Source organism: Euwallacea similis, chromosome 18 (genome assembly GCF_039881205.1).
Source record: "Euwallacea similis isolate ESF13 chromosome 18, ESF131.1, whole genome shotgun sequence".
Taxonomy (NCBI): Eukaryota; Metazoa; Arthropoda; class Insecta; order Coleoptera; family Curculionidae; genus Euwallacea; species Euwallacea similis.
In genome coordinates, this window is record NC_089626.1 from 2925182 (window position 1) to 2945742 (window position 20561).

At 38.5% G+C, this 20561-nt stretch overlaps 9 protein-coding genes across 14 annotated transcripts; 4 read left to right on the forward strand and 5 right to left on the reverse strand.

The window, feature by feature from the left end:
• Positions 1-279: 279 nt before the first annotated feature.
• On the reverse strand, positions 280-5790 carry Srrm1 (Serine-arginine repetitive matrix 1). Of its 4 annotated transcripts, XM_066399224.1 has the most exons (10): positions 5489-5790; positions 4778-4874; positions 3736-3825; positions 3561-3683; positions 3337-3507; positions 2917-3266; positions 2633-2866; positions 2140-2523; positions 1771-2025; positions 280-1710 (listed from the first exon to the last, which is right to left on the reverse strand). In XM_066399224.1, the coding sequence occupies exons 2-10, from the start codon at positions 4790-4792 to the stop codon at positions 429-431; spliced, it is 2904 nt and encodes a 967-aa protein (XP_066255321.1). In that variant the 5' UTR covers positions 4793-4874; positions 5489-5790; the 3' UTR covers positions 280-428. The 4 variants fall into 4 exon arrangements, with proteins under 4 accessions (XP_066255321.1, XP_066255320.1, XP_066255324.1 ...); XM_066399223.1 differs by lacking the exon at positions 4778-4874; XM_066399227.1 differs by lacking the exons at positions 3337-3507; positions 3561-3683.
• A 108-nt stretch (positions 5791-5898) lies between these two features.
• On the reverse strand, positions 5899-8030 carry Got1 (Glutamate oxaloacetate transaminase 1). Its single transcript, XM_066399248.1, has 7 exons — positions 7761-8030; positions 7523-7704; positions 7361-7469; positions 6690-7058; positions 6467-6632; positions 6267-6409; positions 5899-6215 (listed from the first exon to the last, which is right to left on the reverse strand). Exons 1-7 carry the CDS (start codon positions 7867-7869, stop codon positions 6067-6069), a joined length of 1227 nt encoding a protein of 408 aa, XP_066255345.1. The 5' UTR covers positions 7870-8030; the 3' UTR covers positions 5899-6066.
• A 58-nt stretch (positions 8031-8088) lies between these two features.
• RpL35A (ribosomal protein L35A) lies at positions 8089-8925 on the forward strand. Of its 2 annotated transcripts, XM_066399261.1 has the most exons (3): positions 8089-8210; positions 8385-8803; positions 8859-8925. In XM_066399261.1, the coding sequence occupies exons 2-3, from the start codon at positions 8387-8389 to the stop codon at positions 8880-8882; spliced, it is 441 nt and encodes a 146-aa protein (XP_066255358.1). In that variant the 5' UTR covers positions 8089-8210; positions 8385-8386; the 3' UTR covers positions 8883-8925. The 2 variants fall into 2 exon arrangements, with proteins under 2 accessions (XP_066255358.1, XP_066255359.1); XM_066399262.1 differs by lacking the exon at positions 8089-8210 and having other exon boundaries at positions 8298-8803.
• Positions 8926-8989: 64 nt separating this feature from the next.
• LOC136414947 (ubiquitin-conjugating enzyme E2 J2-like) lies at positions 8990-10095 on the reverse strand. The gene is made up of 4 exons (XM_066399256.1): positions 9816-10095; positions 9531-9765; positions 9347-9484; positions 8990-9292 (listed from the first exon to the last, which is right to left on the reverse strand). Exons 1-4 carry the CDS (start codon positions 9944-9946, stop codon positions 9107-9109), a joined length of 690 nt encoding a protein of 229 aa, XP_066255353.1. The 5' UTR covers positions 9947-10095; the 3' UTR covers positions 8990-9106.
• Positions 10096-10281: 186 nt separating this feature from the next.
• Positions 10282-13590, forward strand: LOC136414931 (nucleolar protein dao-5-like). 2 transcript variants are annotated; one of them, XM_066399239.1, is made up of 7 exons: positions 10282-10468; positions 10602-10889; positions 11159-11585; positions 11694-12286; positions 12352-12441; positions 12518-12598; positions 13364-13590. In XM_066399239.1, exons 1-7 carry the CDS (start codon positions 10370-10372, stop codon positions 13514-13516), a joined length of 1731 nt encoding a protein of 576 aa, XP_066255336.1. In that variant the 5' UTR covers positions 10282-10369; the 3' UTR covers positions 13517-13590. The 2 variants fall into 2 exon arrangements, with proteins under 2 accessions (XP_066255336.1, XP_066255335.1); XM_066399238.1 differs by lacking the exon at positions 12518-12598 and adding an exon at positions 12880-13307 and having other exon boundaries at positions 10283-10468; positions 13364-13503.
• Positions 13591-13928: 338 nt separating this feature from the next.
• Atu (Another transcription unit) lies at positions 13929-16349 on the reverse strand. The gene is made up of 7 exons (XM_066399237.1): positions 16192-16349; positions 15357-16126; positions 14906-15304; positions 14678-14850; positions 14410-14625; positions 14165-14354; positions 13929-14116 (listed from the first exon to the last, which is right to left on the reverse strand). Exons 1-7 carry the CDS (start codon positions 16302-16304, stop codon positions 13995-13997), a joined length of 1983 nt encoding a protein of 660 aa, XP_066255334.1. The 5' UTR covers positions 16305-16349; the 3' UTR covers positions 13929-13994.
• A 227-nt stretch (positions 16350-16576) lies between these two features.
• On the forward strand, positions 16577-17463 carry LOC136414948 (UPF0598 protein CG30010). The gene is made up of 2 exons (XM_066399257.1): positions 16577-16900; positions 16952-17463. Exons 1-2 carry the CDS (start codon positions 16760-16762, stop codon positions 17456-17458), a joined length of 648 nt encoding a protein of 215 aa, XP_066255354.1. The 5' UTR covers positions 16577-16759; the 3' UTR covers positions 17459-17463.
• peo (pendolino) lies at positions 17451-18843 on the reverse strand. Its single transcript, XM_066399251.1, has 6 exons — positions 18591-18843; positions 18377-18528; positions 18258-18322; positions 18104-18204; positions 17865-18055; positions 17451-17812 (listed from the first exon to the last, which is right to left on the reverse strand). The coding sequence occupies exons 1-6, from the start codon at positions 18624-18626 to the stop codon at positions 17533-17535; spliced, it is 825 nt and encodes a 274-aa protein (XP_066255348.1). The 5' UTR covers positions 18627-18843; the 3' UTR covers positions 17451-17532.
• A 141-nt stretch (positions 18844-18984) lies between these two features.
• On the forward strand, positions 18985-20448 carry Coq3 (ubiquinone biosynthesis protein COQ3, mitochondrial). The gene is made up of 5 exons (XM_066399253.1): positions 18985-19139; positions 19208-19437; positions 19779-19976; positions 20032-20244; positions 20294-20448. Exons 1-5 carry the CDS (start codon positions 19090-19092, stop codon positions 20404-20406), a joined length of 804 nt encoding a protein of 267 aa, XP_066255350.1. The 5' UTR covers positions 18985-19089; the 3' UTR covers positions 20407-20448.
• Positions 20449-20561: the final 113 nt, after the last annotated feature.

Here is a 20561-nt window from a genome sequence, read left to right on the forward strand (position 1 = left end):
TATCTATGACTAGCTTTCATGCAAAATAGTTTTTTTTTGGCTAGTGGCAATTGAAGTATCCCCATATTTATTTCGAGCGAACCTTAAAGGTCGGAAGTACAAAGTTCGCGCCATCAAGAGTGGAACTATCCGGCTATATGACGCTGTAAACTAATTAATTTTTAAACCAAATTTCGATTAACATACGATATTTTAGCTATAATGTTACATTCAAACGTGAGCACGGCATGGATTTGCATTTTTTTAATACACATCCCCTTAAAGACAAAAAAACCAAACTCGTCTATTTCAAATATATTTACGACACTAAACAATGTACTTATACCATACTTCTTATCGAAAATTGAAAACGTTGACTTTTGTATACACTCAACAATCATCAGCTTTCCCACTCCAATAAGTATTAATTACCAGGACACCCGAAACAATCAATCCGATTTACTTCTATCGCTCGAATTCTGCCTCTTCATTGACTTCAAAGCTCTTTCGCGCAGCTTTTTTTCATCCTCTACCACTACTTCGGCTTCGCTTTCCGAGTCGTCGCTTCCCGGCTTCTTCTTCTTGTGTTTGCGATGCTTTTTCGAGTGTTTCTTCTTTTTTTTGTGCTTTTTGTCCTTCTTCCTTTTCCTTGTTTCCGCTTCGTCCTCCGATTCGCTCTCAGATTTGGGACGTTTTTTGTGCCTCCTTTTTTTGCCTGCGTCTTCCTCGCTTTCGGAGGAGGAGTCTTTGCGCGCCCTTTTGCTCTTCGAGGCTTTTTCTGATTCTTCTTCAGAGCTGTCTTTACGACGTTTTATAGGTTTTTTGTGAGCATCGCTGTCGCTGCTTTCATCTTCTTTTTTACCTCTCTTTGGTTGTTTTTCTTTCTTGCCTTTTTTGTCTTCTTCTTCGGAATCTGAGCTTGGTGGCCTTAGCTTCTTATCCTCCTCCTTTTTTCTACCCTTAGAGTGTTTCTTTGCCTTGGCTTCGTCACTGTTGCTTTCGCTGTCACTAGAACTAGTCTCGTGATGTTTCTTGCTGCGTCGTTTCTTCTTCTTGATTTCTTTCTTTCGGCTCTCGTCTTCGCTTTCAGAGTCACTATTTGAGCTTTCAGATTCGGATTTTTTGACTTTTTTCTTGGGTTTTTTAACTTCGACTGCCTTTTCTTTCATTGGTTTCTTAGCAACTACTTTTTCTTCCGTACTTTCGTCAAGCTTCGCAGGTTTCGGCGGGAATTCTTTCGCTTTTATAAACGGAGAAGGTGTTCTAGACAAGCTTCTTGAATACCTCGGAGGACCGTTAGGGGGGATAGGGTAATTTTTCTGCGGGCTAGAGCTCCTCTTTCTTTCCTTGTCTTTTGACTTGCTAACAGTCTCTTCCGATGGCTTATCAGGCTCCTTGTCTGTTTTCTTCTTTCTCACTTCCTCTTCCTTCCGACCGATAGATTTATCCCGCTTCTTCTCATCTTCTACTGTTCTCGCCAGCTCACCGCTGTGTTTACGAGTTCGGGAGTCTTCCCATGCCTTCCTAGCTGATTCGTCTTTTTTAGCCGGGCTAGGACTGGGCTTCTTCGGACGATCTCTAGATCGATCTCTGTTGGAAGAACGTCTTCGTAGGCTAGTTCGCTCAGGAGATCGTTTACGAGAACGAGAACGACTTCTTCGTCTTGCAGCGGGTTCACGAGGAGGGGAACGTCTATAAGGACGATTTCTACTACGGCTGCGTCTTAATCTTCTATAAAACAGATCAATCATTAAATTCCAAACTCAGTCCAACCAATAAAATTTGACTCACCTTTCTCTGCTTCGTCTTCTACTCAAACTTCGGCTTCGCCTTCTAATTGGGCTACGCCGACTTCTACTTCTTCTAGGTCTTCGAGATCTGCTTCTTCTAGGTCTGCTCAAGCTGCGTCTGCGACTATAACTGCGTCCTCTAGGACGTGGACTGCGTCTACGAGAGACACTTCTTCGACGAGAAGGACTACGGCGACCTCTACTAGGGCTACGTCTACGACGATCGCTGGGACTACGACGACGCGACGTACTACGTCTGAAAATCAATTATTATTTGCACATTTTTTGAAAATAAAAGAGTGACTATAGAAAATGTGTGTAATAAAAATGTATATTCAAAAAACAAAATCCAGAAATGCCTAATCCTCACCTCTTCGACAAACTCCTCTTCCTACTTCCGCTCCTCCTCCTTGAGCCGCTGCGTCTTCTCGATCTCGATCTGCGTCTCTTCCTCTCACCCTCACTGTCGGAACCGCTTTCCTTGTTCGAACGATAGTGGCGTTTCTTTTGCACGCTGTTTTCGGTCTTCCTGATCTCAAACTCGCGACCTTTTGAGCCCCTCGAACTGGACCTGGAGCGTGGTGGTTTCTCTTTCGAGTGGGACCGCGATTTCCCTCCTTTACCTGAAACAGGCGAAGAGGAACGCGACTTGGACTTGGAGCGGGACCGCGATTTCGAGCGGCGTGGACGATTGTTGTCGGCTAAAGACATCAGCTTGGCTTGTAGTTTGGAGATGGGTTGACCAGAGGTATCACTATAAGAGCAGAACGGACAATTCTTAACTCTTCAGAACACGTTGAGCGACATAAACGTCTTATGAAATAACAGGATAAGCCACTTTTTGAAATAATTACGATACTCACACATCAGTGTCTTGTTTGCCGTTCTCAGGTTTGGGGCTCGCACTTCCATTATTCTTAAGATCGTCTTTGTTTCTCGGAGATCTCGGTCTTGACCTCGACTTGGATCGACTCCTAGAGCGCTGCTTTTTCGCTCGCTCCTTTGAGGCAGCCCTGAAGCTTCTACTTCTGCTCCTTCTCAGGCTCCTGCTTCGAGATTTCTTGGCTCCGCGGCTTGCAGATCGTCGATCTCGACTCCTGAAGAACGAAATTATTTTCCAAAACAAAACACACAACTAATAAGCTACCTGGATGCGCTCACAGACTTCCGGTCCCTGCTGCGCGACTTTCTGTCTCGACTTCTTGATTTCCGCGTTCGGCTTCTAGACTTCCGGTCTCGGCTTCTTATCATGTCCTTGCTTCTGGATCGAGAACGTCGGTCGCGGCTTCTTGACTTGCGATCTCTACTCGAGCTTCGCTTTTTGCTCGGTTTTAAGCTCGTTCGCGTTCGACTAGAAGAACGCTTACGTGGACGTGATCTCGACCGTGAGCGGCGTGGACGAGAGTGAGACCGAGATCGTTCGCGGTACTTCCGCGTCGTCTCTTTCTCCCGTGATTTTTCACGTTCCCGAATTTCGCGGTCTTTATCTTCTTTCTCCTGCAAATAAGAGAAAACCAGGTATTTTCTCCTGTAAAACTTTCATCAAGCCTAGGATTCTCTGACTGACCTTTTGTTTGGCCATTTCCTCTCGCTTCAAGTCGATTAAACAGTCGGGAATTCCTGTAGGATTTTCCTGAGCTGTTATCAGCAAAGCCCAAAGCTCCGCCATGAATTCCCGGGCGTTCTTGCCGTGCAGGAAACCAGTGAGATTTATTTGGATTTTTTTTGGATCTGGGTACTACATTGCACATATAAAAAACAACATAATTTCACCCTTAAAATCAGGCTTACCCGCTCATCTAATTGGTTATAGACAAAATCGACTACAACGTCATCATCAATCTTTAATATCTGGGTCAATTTGTCCTGAATCCATGGCTTAATGACTTCCAACTTAATTTTGGACATATCTACCTATTGTTTGTTTGAAATAACAAAACGTTCTTAGAACCAACTGGCAACTTACCCTTTGACTCAAGCAATCGCTGAATTTCATTTGCTTAAGGAGCTTCTTCTCCTTATCGCTGAAGCGATTGTCTTGCTCGGTGGTTGTGCCCTGGAAAGAGGATTCATTGATCACAAGAGGATTGTAATTGTGGGCTTAATTTGATGTAATAAATAGCAATTTAAAACAGTTTTGTGAACGTGTATAGGGGGTGGCAATACAAAGTGCATCCACTTGATTTAGAACATGTAAAGGTGTAAATCTTTTCTCCGTAACCAGGATATATTCCACTTTAGTCTGAGCTATAAATCTCTCATAAAAAGGCAACACATAAACCCAGTTTAACAAAACAATATTCCTACAAAATGACACTGAGATTTCTGTGGAAATTAATCAAATTTTAATTCAGTCTTGCGAGTATGGTGTCCCATATAAAGGTGTCCAAAAGAAAATATGCAGATTTGAGAACGTGTAAGTTCACTTTTATCGCATAATTTTAGTTTCTGTTTTGATCACTGTATTGCTACCATTTCTTTGTTTTACATATATTAAACTTATGTCAGGGTAGTCAACAAATATCAACATGTCAATCATCCTGCATCTTTCACTCCAAATTAGTGCTCTGTGTACAAAGCGTTACATGAATAATTTTACATCAGATTATAATGCACTGTGTTTCAGCCGGTCGGCGATTTAATCGGGTTATGATTCAAGGTGTTGTGTCCATTATTTGTTTTCTTGACTTTGATAGCAAATATAACTAAGTATAAGTTAAAATAAAGAAAAACTGTATTAACAGTGACTAATTATTAGGATAACCTGCATTTCTTTGTTTAAATATTAGCTTTTAGCTGAATGATGGAATTGGGTGGTATTTGAACATGTTTCTCCATTACTTTATACCCAACACAGCCCTTTTACAAATATACCTGAAAATTGGCAACTCACATGTCCTTTTTAAAGATTGAAACTTGAGGTCATTTGGTGTACCTTCTTTGGACACCTCTACACAAGACATCACACTTGTGACTCATAAAAAAAATAAAAACAGAAAATAACTTACCGACCAATAAGACATAATTGGACTCTATGTCTTTACAATATTTGAAAACTAATGTTGGTGTCTAAATGGCGCAGTAGTGTCCATAGGTTTCCTCAAGCTACGAAGATTGAGGTTTTTAGTAAATTGTGATGGTGGAGGATGTGATGAAATTTGCCTTGCACCTAATGACTTCCAACCCAAAAAGAAGGCTTCCTTTATAAATTTAATTATATGGTAATAGAGCCTCACCCCTTCATTGCATGGGTGAGGCCTATTAGATTTGATAGTGTTCAGGCTACACATTTAAGCTTTGTAAATTTCAAAAATGACTTTAAAGAGACAAAGTTAGCAATTTATATAAAATTACAATTAAAAAGCAAACTAATTCACATCAGTATTTTTGCTAATAGTTTCTCTTTTCAGTTATTATACCATCAACATTGCAAAAGCTCTCCCATGTATTTTAAACTGAATGAAATCACATCAGAGTACCATTTCTGCCCTCATACACACTTAAAAGGGGAGTACCAAAGAGGCCCTTTAACATTGTTTGTAGATAATAACTTTAAAGTGTGAAACAGTTCCTTAATACAAACGATGCAGGGTATAGATTTATAGCTCGAGGACCTGTTGGAAGCTGGAATAATCATAACTATGTATATGGTTCAATTAATTTTCCCCAATAGAAGCCAATATACCCGCCTAAACAGATAAATTGCAGTTATCACTTACCGTGTACATAATCATGCAGGAATCCTAAAGGGCAAAAAGAAATTGTTGTTTAGGGTGGAATTTACTGAGAGGCACAGGTCTGTGACCACTAAACTTTAGCCGGTAATAAATTTGATAATTATGTCTGAAATACTACTGGGTAATCTCGAGAAACCACTTAACAATAGCGATGAGCGTTTCGGAGCGGATTTAAATCAGAAATTACGAAGAAATTCATAAGAAAACACTTTCAATCCATGCGATTATTTTACAACGACCGGCGCATCATCATTTGACGGCCATTTTGGAATTCCAAAAAACTACATTTTGAACTTTCACTTGTCAAACACCAGTAATGACATTATAAGTGAAGTATGTATATAATGTAGAGAAAAAAACGATTAAACAACCATTCAAACTAAATGGGAAAGAGCTAACAACAACATTTTTATTCAATAAACTATTTACTATTTACACAACTTAAACAGAATCGCTACACATTACCCATCCTCTTAATCAGCAATGGAAAAATCTCAAATTATATTAGTCCTTTCGTTTCTAATAAACTTCGCATTGAAACTGTTGCTGCTAAATTCCACTTAATATTTTGCAGGCAAAGTTGTCAATGTTTCGAAGATCGACTTGGCCACATAATTCACGTTATTGGGGGTAATACCACACATGCTAATGCGTCCCGATTTCAGCATGTAAACGTGGAATTTCTGTACCATCAGCAACGACTGGGCCTCTAAAAGTGTATAATTTTAATTTCCTCAAAGTCGCTTAACCGAGAAAGTACCGTTTAATCCTGTATACGAAAACATGCCTATTTGGTCGGTGATGTGGTTCCAACTTCCTGGAGTTCCCAGCGATTCCAATTCTTCTCTCAAGCGTTTGCGCATCTGAATAATTCTTGAGGACATTGCTTTAATGTTTTCCCGCCTAAAATATTTATCAGACATTAATTAATCTGGAAGAAAAGAAAATAATGTAGAATACCATTGATCATAAAGCCCCTTATTGTTGAGCACATGGGCAACGATCCTTGCTCCATGACTGGGAGGATTTGAGTACATTCCTCTTATAATGAGAGTAATTTGGGACTTCATTGGTGCTACATTGGCCAGATTATTAGACACCACAGTTAAATTTCCTGTACGTTCATCTATTTTATACAAGAAAAAATGAAAATTCGGCCAACCTAACGGTAAGAAATTCTTACTATACAATCCAAAATTCTTGGCATAGGATTGTGCACAGAAGATTTCAAAGCCTTGATTGACAAAATACCGAACTGCCCATGCATCCTTATCCAAATCACCAGAGGCAAAGCCTTGGTAGGCCGAATCAAAGAAGGGGAAAAGTTTTTTTTCTCTTACAATCTTGGCGATTTCACCCCATTGTTCTTGAGTCGGGTCGCAGCCTGTGGGATTGTGCGCGCAGGCATGAAGAATGACAACAGCTCCTTCAGGGGCGTTACGGAGATCTTCTAAAAGACCTTCGAGGTCTAGACCTCGTTTTTCTTCATTCCAATAGCGGTATTCGCGTGCTTCTTTAAAACCAGCATTCAAGAACACAAGTCTGTGATTTTCTGAAATTGGCAGAGGTAAATCTTTCCAATTCTCATTTTTACATCAAAAACAACATAAAATTTCAGATGTAATTAGTTAAAAATAGTAAGATTTGAAGCTGTACAACCCACACAAAATTTTTGTAAGTAAACAGGCCTGGATTATATTTAGAATGTGGGTATTAAATCTCTTAAAAGATAAGTACACATTACTTAGTTATTATCATTGCCACATGTCCTATTAAATTCAAAATATTTGTATAACACTATTATGTAAAGTTTGCACAGAAAGATTTGAATGCTATTGACAATAAGCCACTTACCCCAAGTAGGCTTGGAAAAATAGAAAATAGTCTTCCCTAGTTTTTTAGCCAAGAATTCAGCGCCAACTCTTAAGGCTCCAGTTCCAGACAACACTTGAACACCAAATGCCTACAATCAAAGCCCTTCTGTATGAGATAAAATTATTCTTACATAAAAATTACTCGATTTTCAGCAATTGCTGGACTATCAACACCCAATAACATTTTACTGGATAATGAGCTGAATGCATCAAGTCCCAAAACTGGCAGATATTCTTTGTTTAAGGTTTCATCATTAGCTAATGCCTTTTCTGCTGTACGCACAACTGGGAGAACCCAGGGCTTGCCTTCGTCCGTACGATAGGCTGCACGATAAATGGTTTGTGCAAACAAATATGCATTTGAAAGGGTGAAATCTTACCTCCTACGCCCAAATTAACTTTCTGAGGGAAGTCGTCTTCAGTGAACTGCTTTGTGAGCTGGAAAACTTCAATTGGGGGGCCCAATTCCACTGAGTCAAACCAGGACATTTTTAAGCTTTGATTTTCGATGAAATATACAGCCGATATCTCAACAATATAATATGAAGGTTTCACAATCACTGTTAGTCACAAATATCGCTAAATTTGAAAATACTTAATTTTTGAATGGGTTTTTGACGTTAACAACAATCGCAAGGGATAACCTATTTGACCTTTGATTTTTTTATGAGATGTTGGGCGGGGCTATAGTTCTAGTTGCTCCTTCTGATTCTAACCTTACTATAATTCTTTTAAAAGCACCTAAAAATCTTCATTTGACAGCTGGGTCGATCATCACATCTGCCAGTTCTCTTTATTTTTAGGTTAGGAGCCTAAAGAAACTCTTCGAAGTAAGTCTACGATTGTTTTCGTTTATTTGCCATAAAACCTTAAAAAACTACCAAAAAGAACGTCACAAACAGATGTAATACTTTTTTCTGTCCTCCCTGAAACAACAACCATCTCAAAAACATCAATTTTCAGGCTGATGATCGCCGATTAAAATTTCCCTTTTTACATTTCAGTTATGGCGGAAACCAAAACAAAACCAGAAAAGTCCTTTTTGTTGGGGTCTTTTGCGGCAAAAGACTCCAGCAAAAAGACTAACCCCAGGAGACCCCGTAAAAGGCACGGGCGACTGTATGCTAAAGCGATTTTTACTGGATACAAACGAGGGCTTCGCAATCAACACGAAAATACTGCCCTGTTGAAAGTAGAAGGTACCAGCTCAAAACCAGACAGTTGGTTCTATGTGGGCAAAAAGTGCGTGTACGTGTATAAGGCCAAGAATAAGACTTGCATTCCTGGTAAGCCAAAATCGCAGAAGTCCAAGGTTAGGGCAATCTGGGGTAAAGTAACAAGACCTCATGGTACCAGTGGTGCTGTTCGAGCTAAATTTGCAAGAAATCTGCCTGCCAAGGCCATGGGACATCGTATAAGAATTGTAAGTTTTTAAATTCCGTGTGTGTATAAATTTTCAATACTTTTCTCTTTTTCAGATGTTGTATCCTTCCAGGATATAATATTCATGTAAGTTTATTAATTAAAAAAAGTTAATAAATTGAACCTGAAGTTTCATTTGTCTACACCTGTTAAAGAACATTTATTATAAATTAAAAACCTCAGTATATTCTAATCATAGTGTTTATTTGACCGTGGATTTAAACCTAAAATACTGAAAATGATACAGAGTAAAAATAACCTATTTAAATGCATATAATTTTAAAATCAACAATAATTTCAAGTATCACTCCTCAGTTTCAGATATTGTGGTTTTCATTACATACTTTACAGTAAAGGCAAATGCAGCAAAACCAATTATCATACATAAATTTGTTAGACATGATTGAAGATTTGAAACTGGGGCACTAATGCTGGTACTGCTTCCTTCAGTCATGAACTTTTCAGTTTTGTTACGCCTTTCAAGCTCTTCCTAAAATAAATTTGTACCTTTAAAGATCCTTGTACTAACTACATTGATTATTACCGTTATTTTTTCAACGTCATCTGGGAACAGTTCACAAAAAACATTATTTTTTAAATTAAATTCAAGTGACTTATAGGCAAATTGCCGCTTATCAAAATCTGAAGTGTCGATGCTTCCCAAAGTAGGACTTTTTTCAAGCTGAAAGTAATTATTATAAGGTGTTTAGCATATCACAATTGCTCACCATGAAACTTAATAACCCTGTCAGGATAGTGGAAACACTCCAAGCAGGATTCCAAGTATCTGGGTGAAAATCTGAAATACTTAAACAAAGTTTCCTATTTGTCTTAAACCTTCCATTAGGCGTTATCATGTAAATTGCGGGAGGTTTAAATGGAAAGTCCCCAGGGAAAACAAGTTTTCCATGATAGTAGCCTCCTTCATAGGGTGTGTTTTCTGGACCTTTTACCACATAGTGCCTGTAAAAATATTAAAGTGAAGCTATTCTGTAACTTAGAGGAGTATTTACCATTCTAGGATATCGGAGGACAAAGGTTCGGCAGTGATATAAGGTATGGGGTCCCTTTTGAGACGTAAATAGTCCTGTCTGAGACGGGAAGTGGCACCTCTCGTGATGCTACTCAGGTATTTACGTGACATGATGGGGATTGATTTATTAAGTTATGAAAGGTTTTTCCATAACTCGCTCAAAATTGTACAATATTTTTAATAATAATAAATTATTTACAAGAAAAACTAAAAATATTTTTCTTTCATTGATTACCACATTGACACAATTAGTGACTACTGACGTTCTGAAGTTCTATTCAAAATCGTGATTCAAGTAAGCCTTGATGATCACGTTCCCCTGGTATATAGTACTTAATATATATCACGTGATAGCATAAGTTATCCTCTTCTGAGAGCAAAAAAGGTGTAGCAGGGGTGGATTGAAACAAGCGCTATCTATCATTAGCAGAAACCTTTATAAACATTTAACCTCACTTTCTTTTATTTTCTACTGCTGCGCGTTTCGGGCCATTGAGCCCCATTTTCACGAGTTTTGCCCCAAAAACCGGCAAAATGACTTCCAATACCCAGCTAATACGTTCAGTAGTGTTCGGCCATTTATTGTCAGAAGATAAGGCCCTTGCGGAAACGTACAGAAAAAAATATAGTATCGTAAGTACATGCTTATAGGAGCCACAACACGTGTTTCCCATGCTCGAACCTACTAATGCTGTTATTCTCTTTTATATGCTTACGCATCAGGCATATTCTTACTTTAACTTAAGCCATATATCCTTTTTTGCAGCAAAAGCTTCCTACAGGAGCACCAACTTTAGTGAACATAATCACAGCCTTTCAAAAAACTGACCCTAGAGCCAAGCAGCTTCAACAAGCAGAAGATAGTGATAGTGAAGAATCTTCAGAGGAAGAACCTCCGAAAAAAACTCTCGCCAATAATATTCCACCCTCTAAACGAAAAGCTGAAAGCTCCTCAGAAGACAGTTCTGACGATGAAAATTTGAAGAAGGTTAAGAAACCAGCAGTTAATCAACAAAAAAAAACAGTTAGCAAGAAGAAAGAGTCAAGTTCAGAGGTAATTTTATAAATGTTTTGTGAAATGTGGATTAATGAGATTAAGATGAGGGGACACTTTGTTGTGATTTTTCCCATAATGTAATTTTAGCTAGTGATTGGTAGATGTGTGGTAAAGAAACTTTAAAATTTTGTTAATTCAATGGTAAACTTAAGGTATTGATCATTGACTTAAAAAGGTGCATACTTATTACTGTTTGTGTCTTTTGTTTTATGATTTTGTTGTATGGTTACATGTTATCATTGTTTAACTGTAAATTCCATATTTAGGAATCATCTGAAGATGAAGCCCCTGCATCAAAAGTTCCTTCTAAATCAGTGGCAAAACCTCAAACAATTGCTACAAAGAGAAAACCAAGCAGTTCTGAGGATTCTTCAGAAGAAGAAGCTCCACCAGCCAAAAAACCTAATATGGCTACTCCTGTAAAACAAACCCCAGTAAAAACCCAACAAATAATGCAAAAAAAAGAAAGCAGCTCTGAAGAAAGCAGTAGTGAAGAGGAAGTAGCACCTCAGAAGAAAGCACCTGCAGTAAAACAAATCAAGAAAGCTGTTGCTGCACCTCAAAAAACAGCTCAAACAAGCTCAGACTCAGAAGATAGTTCTGATGAAGAAGTAGCACCTCAAAAAAAAGCCCCAGTGGTGCAACAAAAGAAACCAGTTGCAAAAGCAAAAGCTGAAAGCTCAGACGATTCCAGTTCAGAGGAAGAAGCACCCCAGAAGAAATCCCCAGCAGTGCAACAGAAGAAATCTGTTCTTCAAGTTAAACCACAACAGAAAGCAAAAAGCAGTTCTGAGGAGTCAGATTCAGAGGAAGAAGCACCCAAGAAGAAATCCCCAGCAGTGCAACAGAAGAAATCTGTTCTTCAAGTCAAACCACAACAGAAAGCAAAAAGCAGTTCTGAGGAGTCAGATTCAGAAGAGGAAAAGCCACAAAAAAAACCTCAGCAAAAACCAACTGCACCAAAGGTGAAGAAACCTGCTAGTAGTTCAGAAGATTCCAGCTCAGAAGAGGAGGAAACCCCAAAAACAGCTCCAAATATTGCTAAGCAACAACCAACTCCTATTAAGTTTGTGAAGAAACAAGAGAGTTCTGATGATAGTTCTGAAGAAGAGCCACCAGCAAAAAAAGCTCCTGCAGTGCAGACACCAAGCAAGAAAGCAGAAAGCTCTGAAGAAGATTCTAGTGATGAGGAAGAGGTAGCTAAGAAAACTTCTGTTAAGCCCACAAAGAAGAAGGAGAGTTCTTCTGATTCTAGTGAGGAGGATGAGGAAAAAGCACGTAAGAAAGTTGTTGTAAATGGGAAAGCAAATAAGAAGGGAGAAGAGAGTTCTTCTGTAGATACTGAGGAGGAAGAGAAAAAACCTGTAGCAGAGTCAACCCCAGCAGCTAAAAATGTGAGTACTGAATTTTGGAGTCACAACATCTTTGAAGACTAATATTTGCTTTACATCACTTTCAGAACCAATCATTTGAACGAAAAGGAGCCTACAATAATTCAGACTTCAATACCAAGAATAATGATTCCTACAATCGTAGCAATGGAAACAATGTAAGTGCTTCACTTTTTCCCATATTTAAATAATTTGATGTTCCTTGAAAATGATTTTGAAACATGGTTTCTGTAGGCAAATACCCCTTTCCGTAGGGTGAAAGAGGAGGAGATCCAGGTCGATCCTAGATTGAAAGACAACTCATTTGATGCTAAGGTAACGTGCAAACTCAGACTTCGTTCGGTACAATGGGTAGGCACACGTGTGGTCTAATATTGTCAAGTTTCTTGAAGAAATCTATGAGCCTTCCAATTCTTCTCTTTCCATCAAATTGGACATGTTGATTAAGGTTTGCACGTTACCGTAACGCAATTTGAGACTTATTTATAGTTCCTTACGTGATAGCTTACCTATTGTACTAATACAATGTTTCTCTTTCTTTCATATTTCTTCGGGACTCCTCAACTGTCTCTCTCAATATCGTTGAAAACGATTAGAATTCGTTCGGTCGGGGTGGCAGAGGGGGATTCAGGGGCGGCTTCAAAAACGATCGCCAGTCGTTCGGCAACAATCGCGGTCGTGGGGGTTTCAGGGGCCGAGGCGGTGATAGAAATAGTTTCCGTGGCCGCGGTGGATTCAATCAAGGCGATAACGAAGGGGGCTTCAGAAGCGGTTTCCGAGGGGGTCGCGGTGGCGAGAGGAAAAGTTTCGGGGGTCGAGGGGGATTTAATCAGGGCGAAGAAGAAGGTGGCTTTAGAAAATCTTTCGGCGGTAACAGCAGGGGCGGCAGGAGTTTTAACAGCAACGGTAACTTCAATAAGAGAGACAGTTTTGGTGGAGGGCAGCAGGCGCAGCCGGAAAACAAGAAAATAAAGTTCGATGACTAAATTTCATGTTTATTATACGTTATTGTTTGTAAGTTAATGTAAGTATTTAGCACAAAGGGGTTGAGGGGAGTGTTTAAAATGTTTTTTTTTGCAGTTTAATGCACGAGGTTCTTGGGGTGAAAGGGCGAATGCGGACCTGAAACACACCCGTGGCAAGTCCTTCAGACACGAGAAAACTAAGAAAAAACGGGGATCTTACAGGGGTGGCGCCATAGACATGACTGTAAATTCCATTAAGTTTGATTAGATTTTGTCAACCTGTATGACTAACTTCATATTTTTGATTAAAGGTTGGCTCAAAAATAATTTAGTTATTATTGTATTTGCCGGAAAAATATTAGAAACATTCTTCATAGTTAATAAATGGTCATTTATTAATAAAATATTGAAAGACTCACTAATGAATTTACTACTATTCCTACTATACCTCTGCCTTTCTGTCTCCACTGCCTATTTTTACCCTTCCTTTTCAGTTTCAAGGAGGTACCCCAGACCAAAAGGGAATATCCTAACAGTTTGCCATCTAATAACGGCAGTAATAGTAACCTTGTTCGACAGTGTTTCATATCTAAATGATGGGTTTGTCAGTTTGCTCATCATTATTTTATTAGTTAGTTATTTTCAGCGTTCTATGGTATAATAAAACTACCTTCGTTTTAATAACGGCCTATATTATAAAACTGCATGAATTTCTCTTAGACAAAGATACTTAAATATACATTTAATCACTCGCTGGCTCCCTCACTATCCTCATCTGAGTCCTTCAATGCAGCCGTTGCTCTATCACCCTTCCTGCCTTTTCTCGTCTCCAAATCTGAATCGTCTTCATCAGACGAATATATGGGAGCTAAAACCAAAGATTAAATACTTACATTCTAACAAATTTTTAACTCACCTTTAGCTGCGGCTGCGGCTGCTCCTTTATACTTGTTTTTAATGGCACTAATTGAAATCGCCCCTTCGTCGTCACTGCCCTCCTCCTCCCTAAATGAGTCTCTAGCCGTATGAGCACGGGAGGCCCCGTCGCTCTTTCTGCGTGTAGTCTTTGGTCGCACGTTTTGCCTGCGCAGCTTTTCCTCTTCTTTCTGCAAATTATCACCAGAATTTCAACTTCAAAATCTAGATTGTAACACTACAAACCTTAAGTCTTTCTGCACGGTCGTTATCAGGGTCCACGCCCACTTGCGAGAGAATCTTGATCCCTGAAGTTTTCTGCGATCTATCGGCTAGAGATAAAGTCATCTTCCTGTGAGTGAAACTCTCAGTTGAGTGTGGTCTGAAGCTGAGTTTTGTGCGAAAAACTGCTTGGCCTTGAAGACCGGTCCCTTGACGGATAAACATATGATTGTGATCGCCCTAGAATTCGTCAATAACCTCTGAGGATTCGCAAAAAGTTGTGTTAAAAGACCTGTAGGGGTTGTCTATAAACGTCGAAAATTTCAGATCCTAAGTGAAGACTGTAAGACCCATCTGACCAACGGACGAAACGGGCATTCGATTCTTTTTTGGTGTTGCCCTCTTTATCCATAACATCCCGCCACCTTACAGTGTTCTCAACTTTCAATTTCAGTCTGGCTCGTCCTGTTCACATACAAAAATCACTAAAAAAATGTCAGTCAAATATATATTTACTTACCCTCCTCGTCCAAAGTTTCTTCCTCATCAATTTCGTCTTCGTAAGTTTCTGGATCAAATGGCCTGGTTTCTACAGATAAGAAATTGGGCAATTTCACAAAGTTCAAGTCTCTTCCCAAATCGTAATTGATTTTGGGTACTTCGACATCAATTCTGGTTTCTGGAATTGGTTCTGGTTCATTTTCTTTCTCCTCTTCAATATCGTCTCCCACTCGTCTGACGTCTTCTTCCTCCTCATCTCCAGAGAGACGTTTTTCAGGGCTCCTGCTGCGGCTACGCGAACCGCTTCTGCTACGACTACGTCTCAGTGGTACCTCAGTTTCAGATTTCGCTTTTTCAGCGTCGCTGTCATCGCTTATATCGTCGGCGTCATCTCCAAAAATTGCTGCCGCGCTTATGCCTAGAGAAATAAATATTAAATCTTCGCTGAATTATGTAGGGCATTCCCTTACCTTTATCTTCTGTCGTTCCAAACTCATCTTCACTATCAGAATCAATCAATGTAGGCTTCTTTTTAACCTTGTCCTCATTGGCACTATTCTCACCTTTATCACTATTAGGGGATCTAGGTTCGTCTATCTCCAAATTTGGGCTATTTGACCTTGATCGGCTTTTACTCCTTGCGTGGGAAGGGGAGTGAGACCTGCTTCTTGATCTACTTCGAGATCTTGAGCGACTCTTTGACTTTAATCTAGATTTTGACCTTTCTCTAGAGGGCGATCTGGAGCGTTCCGGGCTTTTAGATTTTGATCTACTTCTCGACTTTGACTTTTTCATTCTATTCAATTCTCGAGATCTTGATCTACTTCTGAATTTTGAGCCCCCCACACTCTTTGATCTAGACCTAGATTTTGATCGAGTACCGCTCTTTGATCTAGATCTAGATTTTGACCTTTCCTTGGAAGGTGATCTGGATCGATCTATGCTGTTTGATTTAGATACTGAAGGGCTTTTAGAATGAGATCTGGAGCGGCTTTTAGATTTGGAATGCGACCGAGACCGACTCTTGGATTTGGAGTGGGACCTGGAACGGCTTTTAGACTTTGAATGAGACCTAGAACGGCTTTTAGATTTGGAACGAGATCTGGAACGGCTCTTGGATTTGGAATGAGACTGAGAACGGCTTTTAGATTTGGAGTGAGATCTAGAACGACTTTTAGAGTGGGATCTTGAATGACTTGACCTCGATCTACTTCTAGATGCTGCCGACCTAGACCTGGATCTATTTGAAATGAAATTAAAGGCGAAATGAGGTGTATTTGAAAAAATTTTGTAAAGGAAGCTTACCTAGATTTCCTGGAGTCTGGGGTATTGAAGCGCGATCTGGCCTCCTGTGGAGAAGCTTTAGGCAGGGGGCTTTCGCTCCTATTTGACTCATTATCAGAGCCACTTGCGGACATGATTTAATTGCTTTTTTTTAACTTTTCGTTTACAAATTAACAAAACACGTCCACTATCCTGAATCTTAACCTAAAATTTCGGTTAAATTTACTATTTACTTCCTTTATCGCAAATGCAAGTTATCATGAACTGACGTATCATTTTGTCTTTTTTAGTAAGCATGGTGAAGAAAGGGACGAACAAATGCACGGATCTCTAATACGTATTCGTTTTTCAAGGACAAGAACTTTTATTTAATTAAAAAAAATTAAATAACATAATTATAAAAAGTCCTACTACAAAATTTGATAATTTTACTCTAAAAGAAAATACACCTTTACAAGAAAATACAGCTCCATCATGTACTTCTAGAAATGCTCTTTAAAATTTTTATTTGTGTAATGCCAAAAAGTGTTGCCCAAGTAGTCCAAAGGCCACAGAAATCAAACAAAACCTGAACTAACAGCTAATAATTATGATCCTCAGATTTACAAAGACAAATTTGAGGCTCTATATAAGCCAAACCCAGTTATTTCGAAGTATATCTTATATCCAAGGCCAGGAACCCGAACCTAAAGTTCGGGAATACTTTTATTTCATTGATCACCAAGGAATGGTAGGTATCAGTGTTGCAACTGTGTGATTCATCAAATATTGAGTGCAGTAGCTATTTTTAGATGACTCCAGGATGAAGAACTTCACCTCCTGCTTCAAAGAAAAGAAATTCCTCCGCTTCTTCTTTAACCAATTGCGTTTAAACACCACTGACCGGTATCCAGAATTTCCCTATCTTTCTATATGTGGCAAAGAAAGAAATTTTGTCAGATGTGATGACTATCCAATTGTGTTCACCCACATTATCAAAAAATCTGATAAATATCTTCTTGCATACAACCATGCAGGAGAGCTGTTGACGGTTCCTTTTGAGCCTCATAAAGTGTTTATGAAGCCTGAAACTGGACGAGTATATCACCCAGCTCAGGAACGAGCAGGTTCGATTGGATTAGTGCGATCTAAACTTGCTATAGAATTTAGCAGCCACTTTACATTTGGTCAAGGAGAGGAAAATCCTCCCACTGAGTTTCAATTCATGAAGGAGACTGTGAAATTAGATAATAAATGGTTTTATGATGCCCTCAAATTGGGTAGTAGAGAAAATAAAAAAATTATTTAGGAAAATTATTTTATATTGCAATTAATAACAGAGTTAAAATTTCAAATATTGCACAACTATAAACAAGTAATAACCTAAGTACACTCTTTAATTCCATTATCTAAGGGTGGTGTTTCAGGTCTTTCTAAAGGCTTGTACAGACCAGGCAGTACCCAGGAATAACCATTTTTCCCTTTTCCTTCTGTCTGTTGCATAAATGCAAGCATTCTTTCTTTTTTGTGCAAATCTGGATTGAATTGATCAAATAATATGTAATGCTTATCTTCAGTGGGTGGAGTCTCATGCAGGTGCTCTTTGTTCTGTTGGATAAACTGCTGAACTTGGGCAGTGAAAACTTCCTTGTTATTCAGTAGCCTAGCAAAACAATTCCAATTATATTGTTAAACTTTTGAGGTGTAAAACCTACAAATCTCTAGCTTCTTTATTGACTGCATGGCTGGTGCTACTTTCCACATTTAAAAATACCCACTGAATATACTTTAAGACTTGCCATAGGTGTTCATTTTTATGCCATGTTGGGAAGGCACCTTGTAGATTTAGTTCCCTCGTTTCTGGGTTTATCACAGGATGAATTAGTTGTGATTGGAATATTACTTTCTAAAAGGCCAATTTATTTGTTTGTTCAGATAGCTGAAATTAACTTACTGGATGTTCAGAGTCGGGAAAGTTTTCATCTAAGAGGATATTAAACCTGAAAACTCCATCTTTATAAGGCCCATTTCTGGCAAATATAACACCAAACCAAACTAAAAAAAATAAATTTATACAATAATTTAGTTACCATTTTAAGCCTTAATACCTAAAGGATTTTCTCTGGACGGAATCACGTAAATGCCTTGTATGTCTTCAGTCTGGATCATTTTGCTGTAATAATCATACATCTACAGAGTATATGAACAACACATTCTAGAAACTTACTATTCGGCTAATATTACATACTCCTGCCTATAACTCTTGTAAATCTTATTCAGGTCCTCATTCTGCCTGCCAAATAAGTTGTCTCGGTCAATTTCAGGGGGCGGTAATACTTTCCTCAAGGACCCTTGTCTTGTAAGTGATGAACTTTCAATCTGTGCATTGAAGAGTATATCAAATTGGCGATTCTTGATGGTTCAAGTGAAAGTGGTGTTACCTTTGGCTCCTTTTTTACTTGTGAAGGGGAGAACATAGTGGAAAAATAAAACTAAAAACGTATAGCCAGAATTCGTGTAAAACATAATCATTAACTGTTTGCTTATTGCTATCGTTAGATAACACGGGATGTCGAATTATCGTTCAGCCCACATTAGTATTACTCATAAATTATACCATTATAATCGATACTCATTAATTATTAATAGGAGAAATTTGTTGATTTGTTGACGTTAAACCTGCTGGAGATGACAGTTAAGGAAGCAGGATTTATTTAAGTTAACGTACGAAGATCATGCTGCTATTGCACTTCATAGTCCAATGTAATGCAGAAATGAGTGAAATAGGATGATACTGTAATTTGACCCGGTAGCCATTTTAAGTGACCAAATTTTGAGGTTATGTTGGTTAAAATTTTGCGACAACAAGAGAGTATTTTTATTATTAAATGGCCGGCTTCTTAAACAACAAAGCAATAAACCCGTTTCTATTATTAAACCATGATAATCAACAGTTTTAAGAGGGCCTTCTCCATCCCATTTCAAAGCAGGCAAATATTTCTACATAAAACCACCCTTTCACACACATTCCTTTAAAAACAGTGTTTCCATATTTTAGATTTCATTCTTCAGCAAGCACTATAGACTCCTCAGAAATTGAGGTCTTCCAAAAGGTAACCTCCGAATGGTGGGATGAGTTTGGCCCTACTAAAGGTTTGCACGCAATGAATAAGCTTAGAGTTCCATTTATTAGAGATGGTCTTATAAATGAAGGAGTGGTTGCCGAGAAAAATATCAACACTGCATTGCCATTGAAAGGGTTGAGTATATTAGATGTTGGTTGTGGTGGTAAGTGTTTACTAAGATCAGATGAGATTATGAAGATCAGATGGGAAGAAGACAGAATGTTCTCGAATGTCAAAAATTGAGTTAGCGACACCTTCATGTAGCAAAAAACAAGAGAGGTTCACAGTGCTCTTTCATTGGTGATTATTCATTCTTTTAGTGCCTGGTTTATTAGTTATAGTCTATTAAGTGTGCAGAACCTTAAGGGTTTGAAGTTTTAAAATTGTTTTTTTTGTAAGAAATATTTTCCTGACTTTCCATCTTTCTTTCTCAAGGTCTTCCAATTCATTGTTAGCTAATCCTTTCATATGTGCCTCACACTGTAACATTATACTCTCATATAGGAGGTATTCTATCAGAACCTCTATCAAGAATAGGAGCTCAAGTCACAGGTATAGATGCAAACTCTCGCATTATTGATGTGGCAAAAGAGCATGCTAAAGAGGGTGGTCTTAATGTTAATTATTTGTACACTTCCATAGAGGAACATTCTAAAGATAACATTTCGAAGTATGATGTTATAGCTGCTTCAGAAATTATAGGCAAGAGGAAACCATTATTGTCTTATACCTGCTTTTAAAAGAACTAAAGTTACAGAACATGTAACTGAGAAAGAGAAATTTATTTCTGCATGTTCTGACTGCCTGAAGCCTTCAGGTTCTATATTTATTACCACAATAAACAAAACTTTATTAGCAAATTTTGTGAGCATTTTTGTGGTTGAAGATGTGATTCGCCTGGTGCCGAAAGGCACTCATCAGATTGAGAAATTTATTCAGCCCCACACATTGCAGAGGATCCTTGAAGACTGTAAGTAAACTGTTTTTAATTTATTCATTTTGGCACACCTATGTAACAGGCAATTTTCAAACCAAACTTATCCATGGAATGTTTTATAATATTGTGACAAATCGATGGGATTGGTGTTCAAATACTTCAATGAATTACTGCTTACATGCTGTTAAAAGGTAATAGAGTATTTTAATAAAGTTTTTGTTGTTGTTTAGTTGGAAACGTTCTTTTATTTATTAAATTCTCGAGGTTGAGGCTTTCCTCCCAATTCTCACTACAATGTTAAAATTACTGAAATCTTCATAGCAAAGTTTTCAGGCTGCAATTGCTTCATC

Excerpts from the sequence above, each read along its gene's own strand:
- LOC136414947 (XM_066399256.1), bottom strand. The coding sequence starts at position 9,946 with ATGTCACGTAAATACCTGAGTAGCATCACGAGAGGTGCCACTTCCCGT. Across the intron at positions 9,766-9,815 it reads TCCTCCGATATCCTAGAATG|GCACTATGTGGTAAAAGGTC; the intron begins GTAAATACTCCT and ends ATATTTTTACAG. Across the intron at positions 9,293-9,346 it reads ATGACGTTGAAAAAATAACG|GAAGAGCTTGAAAGGCGTAA; the intron begins GTAATAATCAAT and ends AATTTATTTTAG.
- Atu (XM_066399237.1), bottom strand. The coding sequence starts at position 16,304 with ATGTCCGCAAGTGGCTCTGATAATGAGTCAAATAGGAGCGAAAGCCCC. Across the intron at positions 14,851-14,905 it reads AGAAACTTTGGACGAGGAGG|GACGAGCCAGACTGAAATTG; the intron begins GTAAGTAAATAT and ends GTATGTGAACAG. Across the intron at positions 14,626-14,677 it reads TTTATAGACAACCCCTACAG|GGCGATCACAATCATATGTT; the intron begins GTCTTTTAACAC and ends GACGAATTCTAG.
- RpL35A (XM_066399261.1), top strand. The coding sequence starts at position 8,387 with ATGGCGGAAACCAAAACAAAACCAGAAAAGTCCTTTTTGTTGGGGTCT. Across the intron at positions 8,804-8,858 it reads TGGGACATCGTATAAGAATT|ATGTTGTATCCTTCCAGGAT; the intron begins GTAAGTTTTTAA and ends TCTCTTTTTCAG.
- LOC136414948 (XM_066399257.1), top strand. The coding sequence starts at position 16,760 with ATGATCCTCAGATTTACAAAGACAAATTTGAGGCTCTATATAAGCCAA. Across the intron at positions 16,901-16,951 it reads TCATTGATCACCAAGGAATG|CTATTTTTAGATGACTCCAG; the intron begins GTAGGTATCAGT and ends TGAGTGCAGTAG.
- Coq3 (XM_066399253.1), top strand. The coding sequence starts at position 19,090 with ATGATAATCAACAGTTTTAAGAGGGCCTTCTCCATCCCATTTCAAAGC. Across the intron at positions 19,438-19,778 it reads ATTAGATGTTGGTTGTGGTG|GAGGTATTCTATCAGAACCT; the intron begins GTAAGTGTTTAC and ends ACTCTCATATAG. Across the intron at positions 19,977-20,031 it reads AGCTGCTTCAGAAATTATAG|AACATGTAACTGAGAAAGAG; the intron begins GCAAGAGGAAAC and ends CTAAAGTTACAG.
- Srrm1 (XM_066399223.1), bottom strand. Across the intron at positions 3,684-3,735 it reads GCGATTGCTTGAGTCAAAGG|GTAGATATGTCCAAAATTAA; the intron begins GTAAGTTGCCAG and ends AACAAACAATAG. Across the intron at positions 2,867-2,916 it reads AAGTCTGTGAGCGCATCCAG|GAGTCGAGATCGACGATCTG; the intron begins GTAGCTTATTAG and ends TTCGTTCTTCAG.
- LOC136414931 (XM_066399238.1), top strand. The coding sequence starts at position 10,370 with ATGACTTCCAATACCCAGCTAATACGTTCAGTAGTGTTCGGCCATTTA. Across the intron at positions 10,469-10,601 it reads ACAGAAAAAAATATAGTATC|CAAAAGCTTCCTACAGGAGC; the intron begins GTAAGTACATGC and ends CCTTTTTTGCAG. Across the intron at positions 10,890-11,158 it reads AGAAAGAGTCAAGTTCAGAG|GAATCATCTGAAGATGAAGC; the intron begins GTAATTTTATAA and ends TTCCATATTTAG.
- Got1 (XM_066399248.1), bottom strand. The coding sequence starts at position 7,869 with ATGTCCTGGTTTGACTCAGTGGAATTGGGCCCCCCAATTGAAGTTTTC. Across the intron at positions 6,410-6,466 it reads AAGGGGCTTTATGATCAATG|GCGGGAAAACATTAAAGCAA; the intron begins GTATTCTACATT and ends TAAATATTTTAG. Across the intron at positions 6,216-6,266 it reads TTCGTATACAGGATTAAACG|AGGCCCAGTCGTTGCTGATG; the intron begins GTACTTTCTCGG and ends ATACACTTTTAG.
- peo (XM_066399251.1), bottom strand. The coding sequence starts at position 18,626 with ATGTTCTCCCCTTCACAAGTAAAAAAGGAGCCAAAG. Across the intron at positions 18,529-18,590 it reads AAGTAAAAAAGGAGCCAAAG|ATTGAAAGTTCATCACTTAC; the intron begins GTAACACCACTT and ends TTCAATGCACAG. Across the intron at positions 17,813-17,864 it reads AATAAAGAAGCTAGAGATTT|GCTACTGAATAACAAGGAAG; the intron begins GTAGGTTTTACA and ends TTGTTTTGCTAG.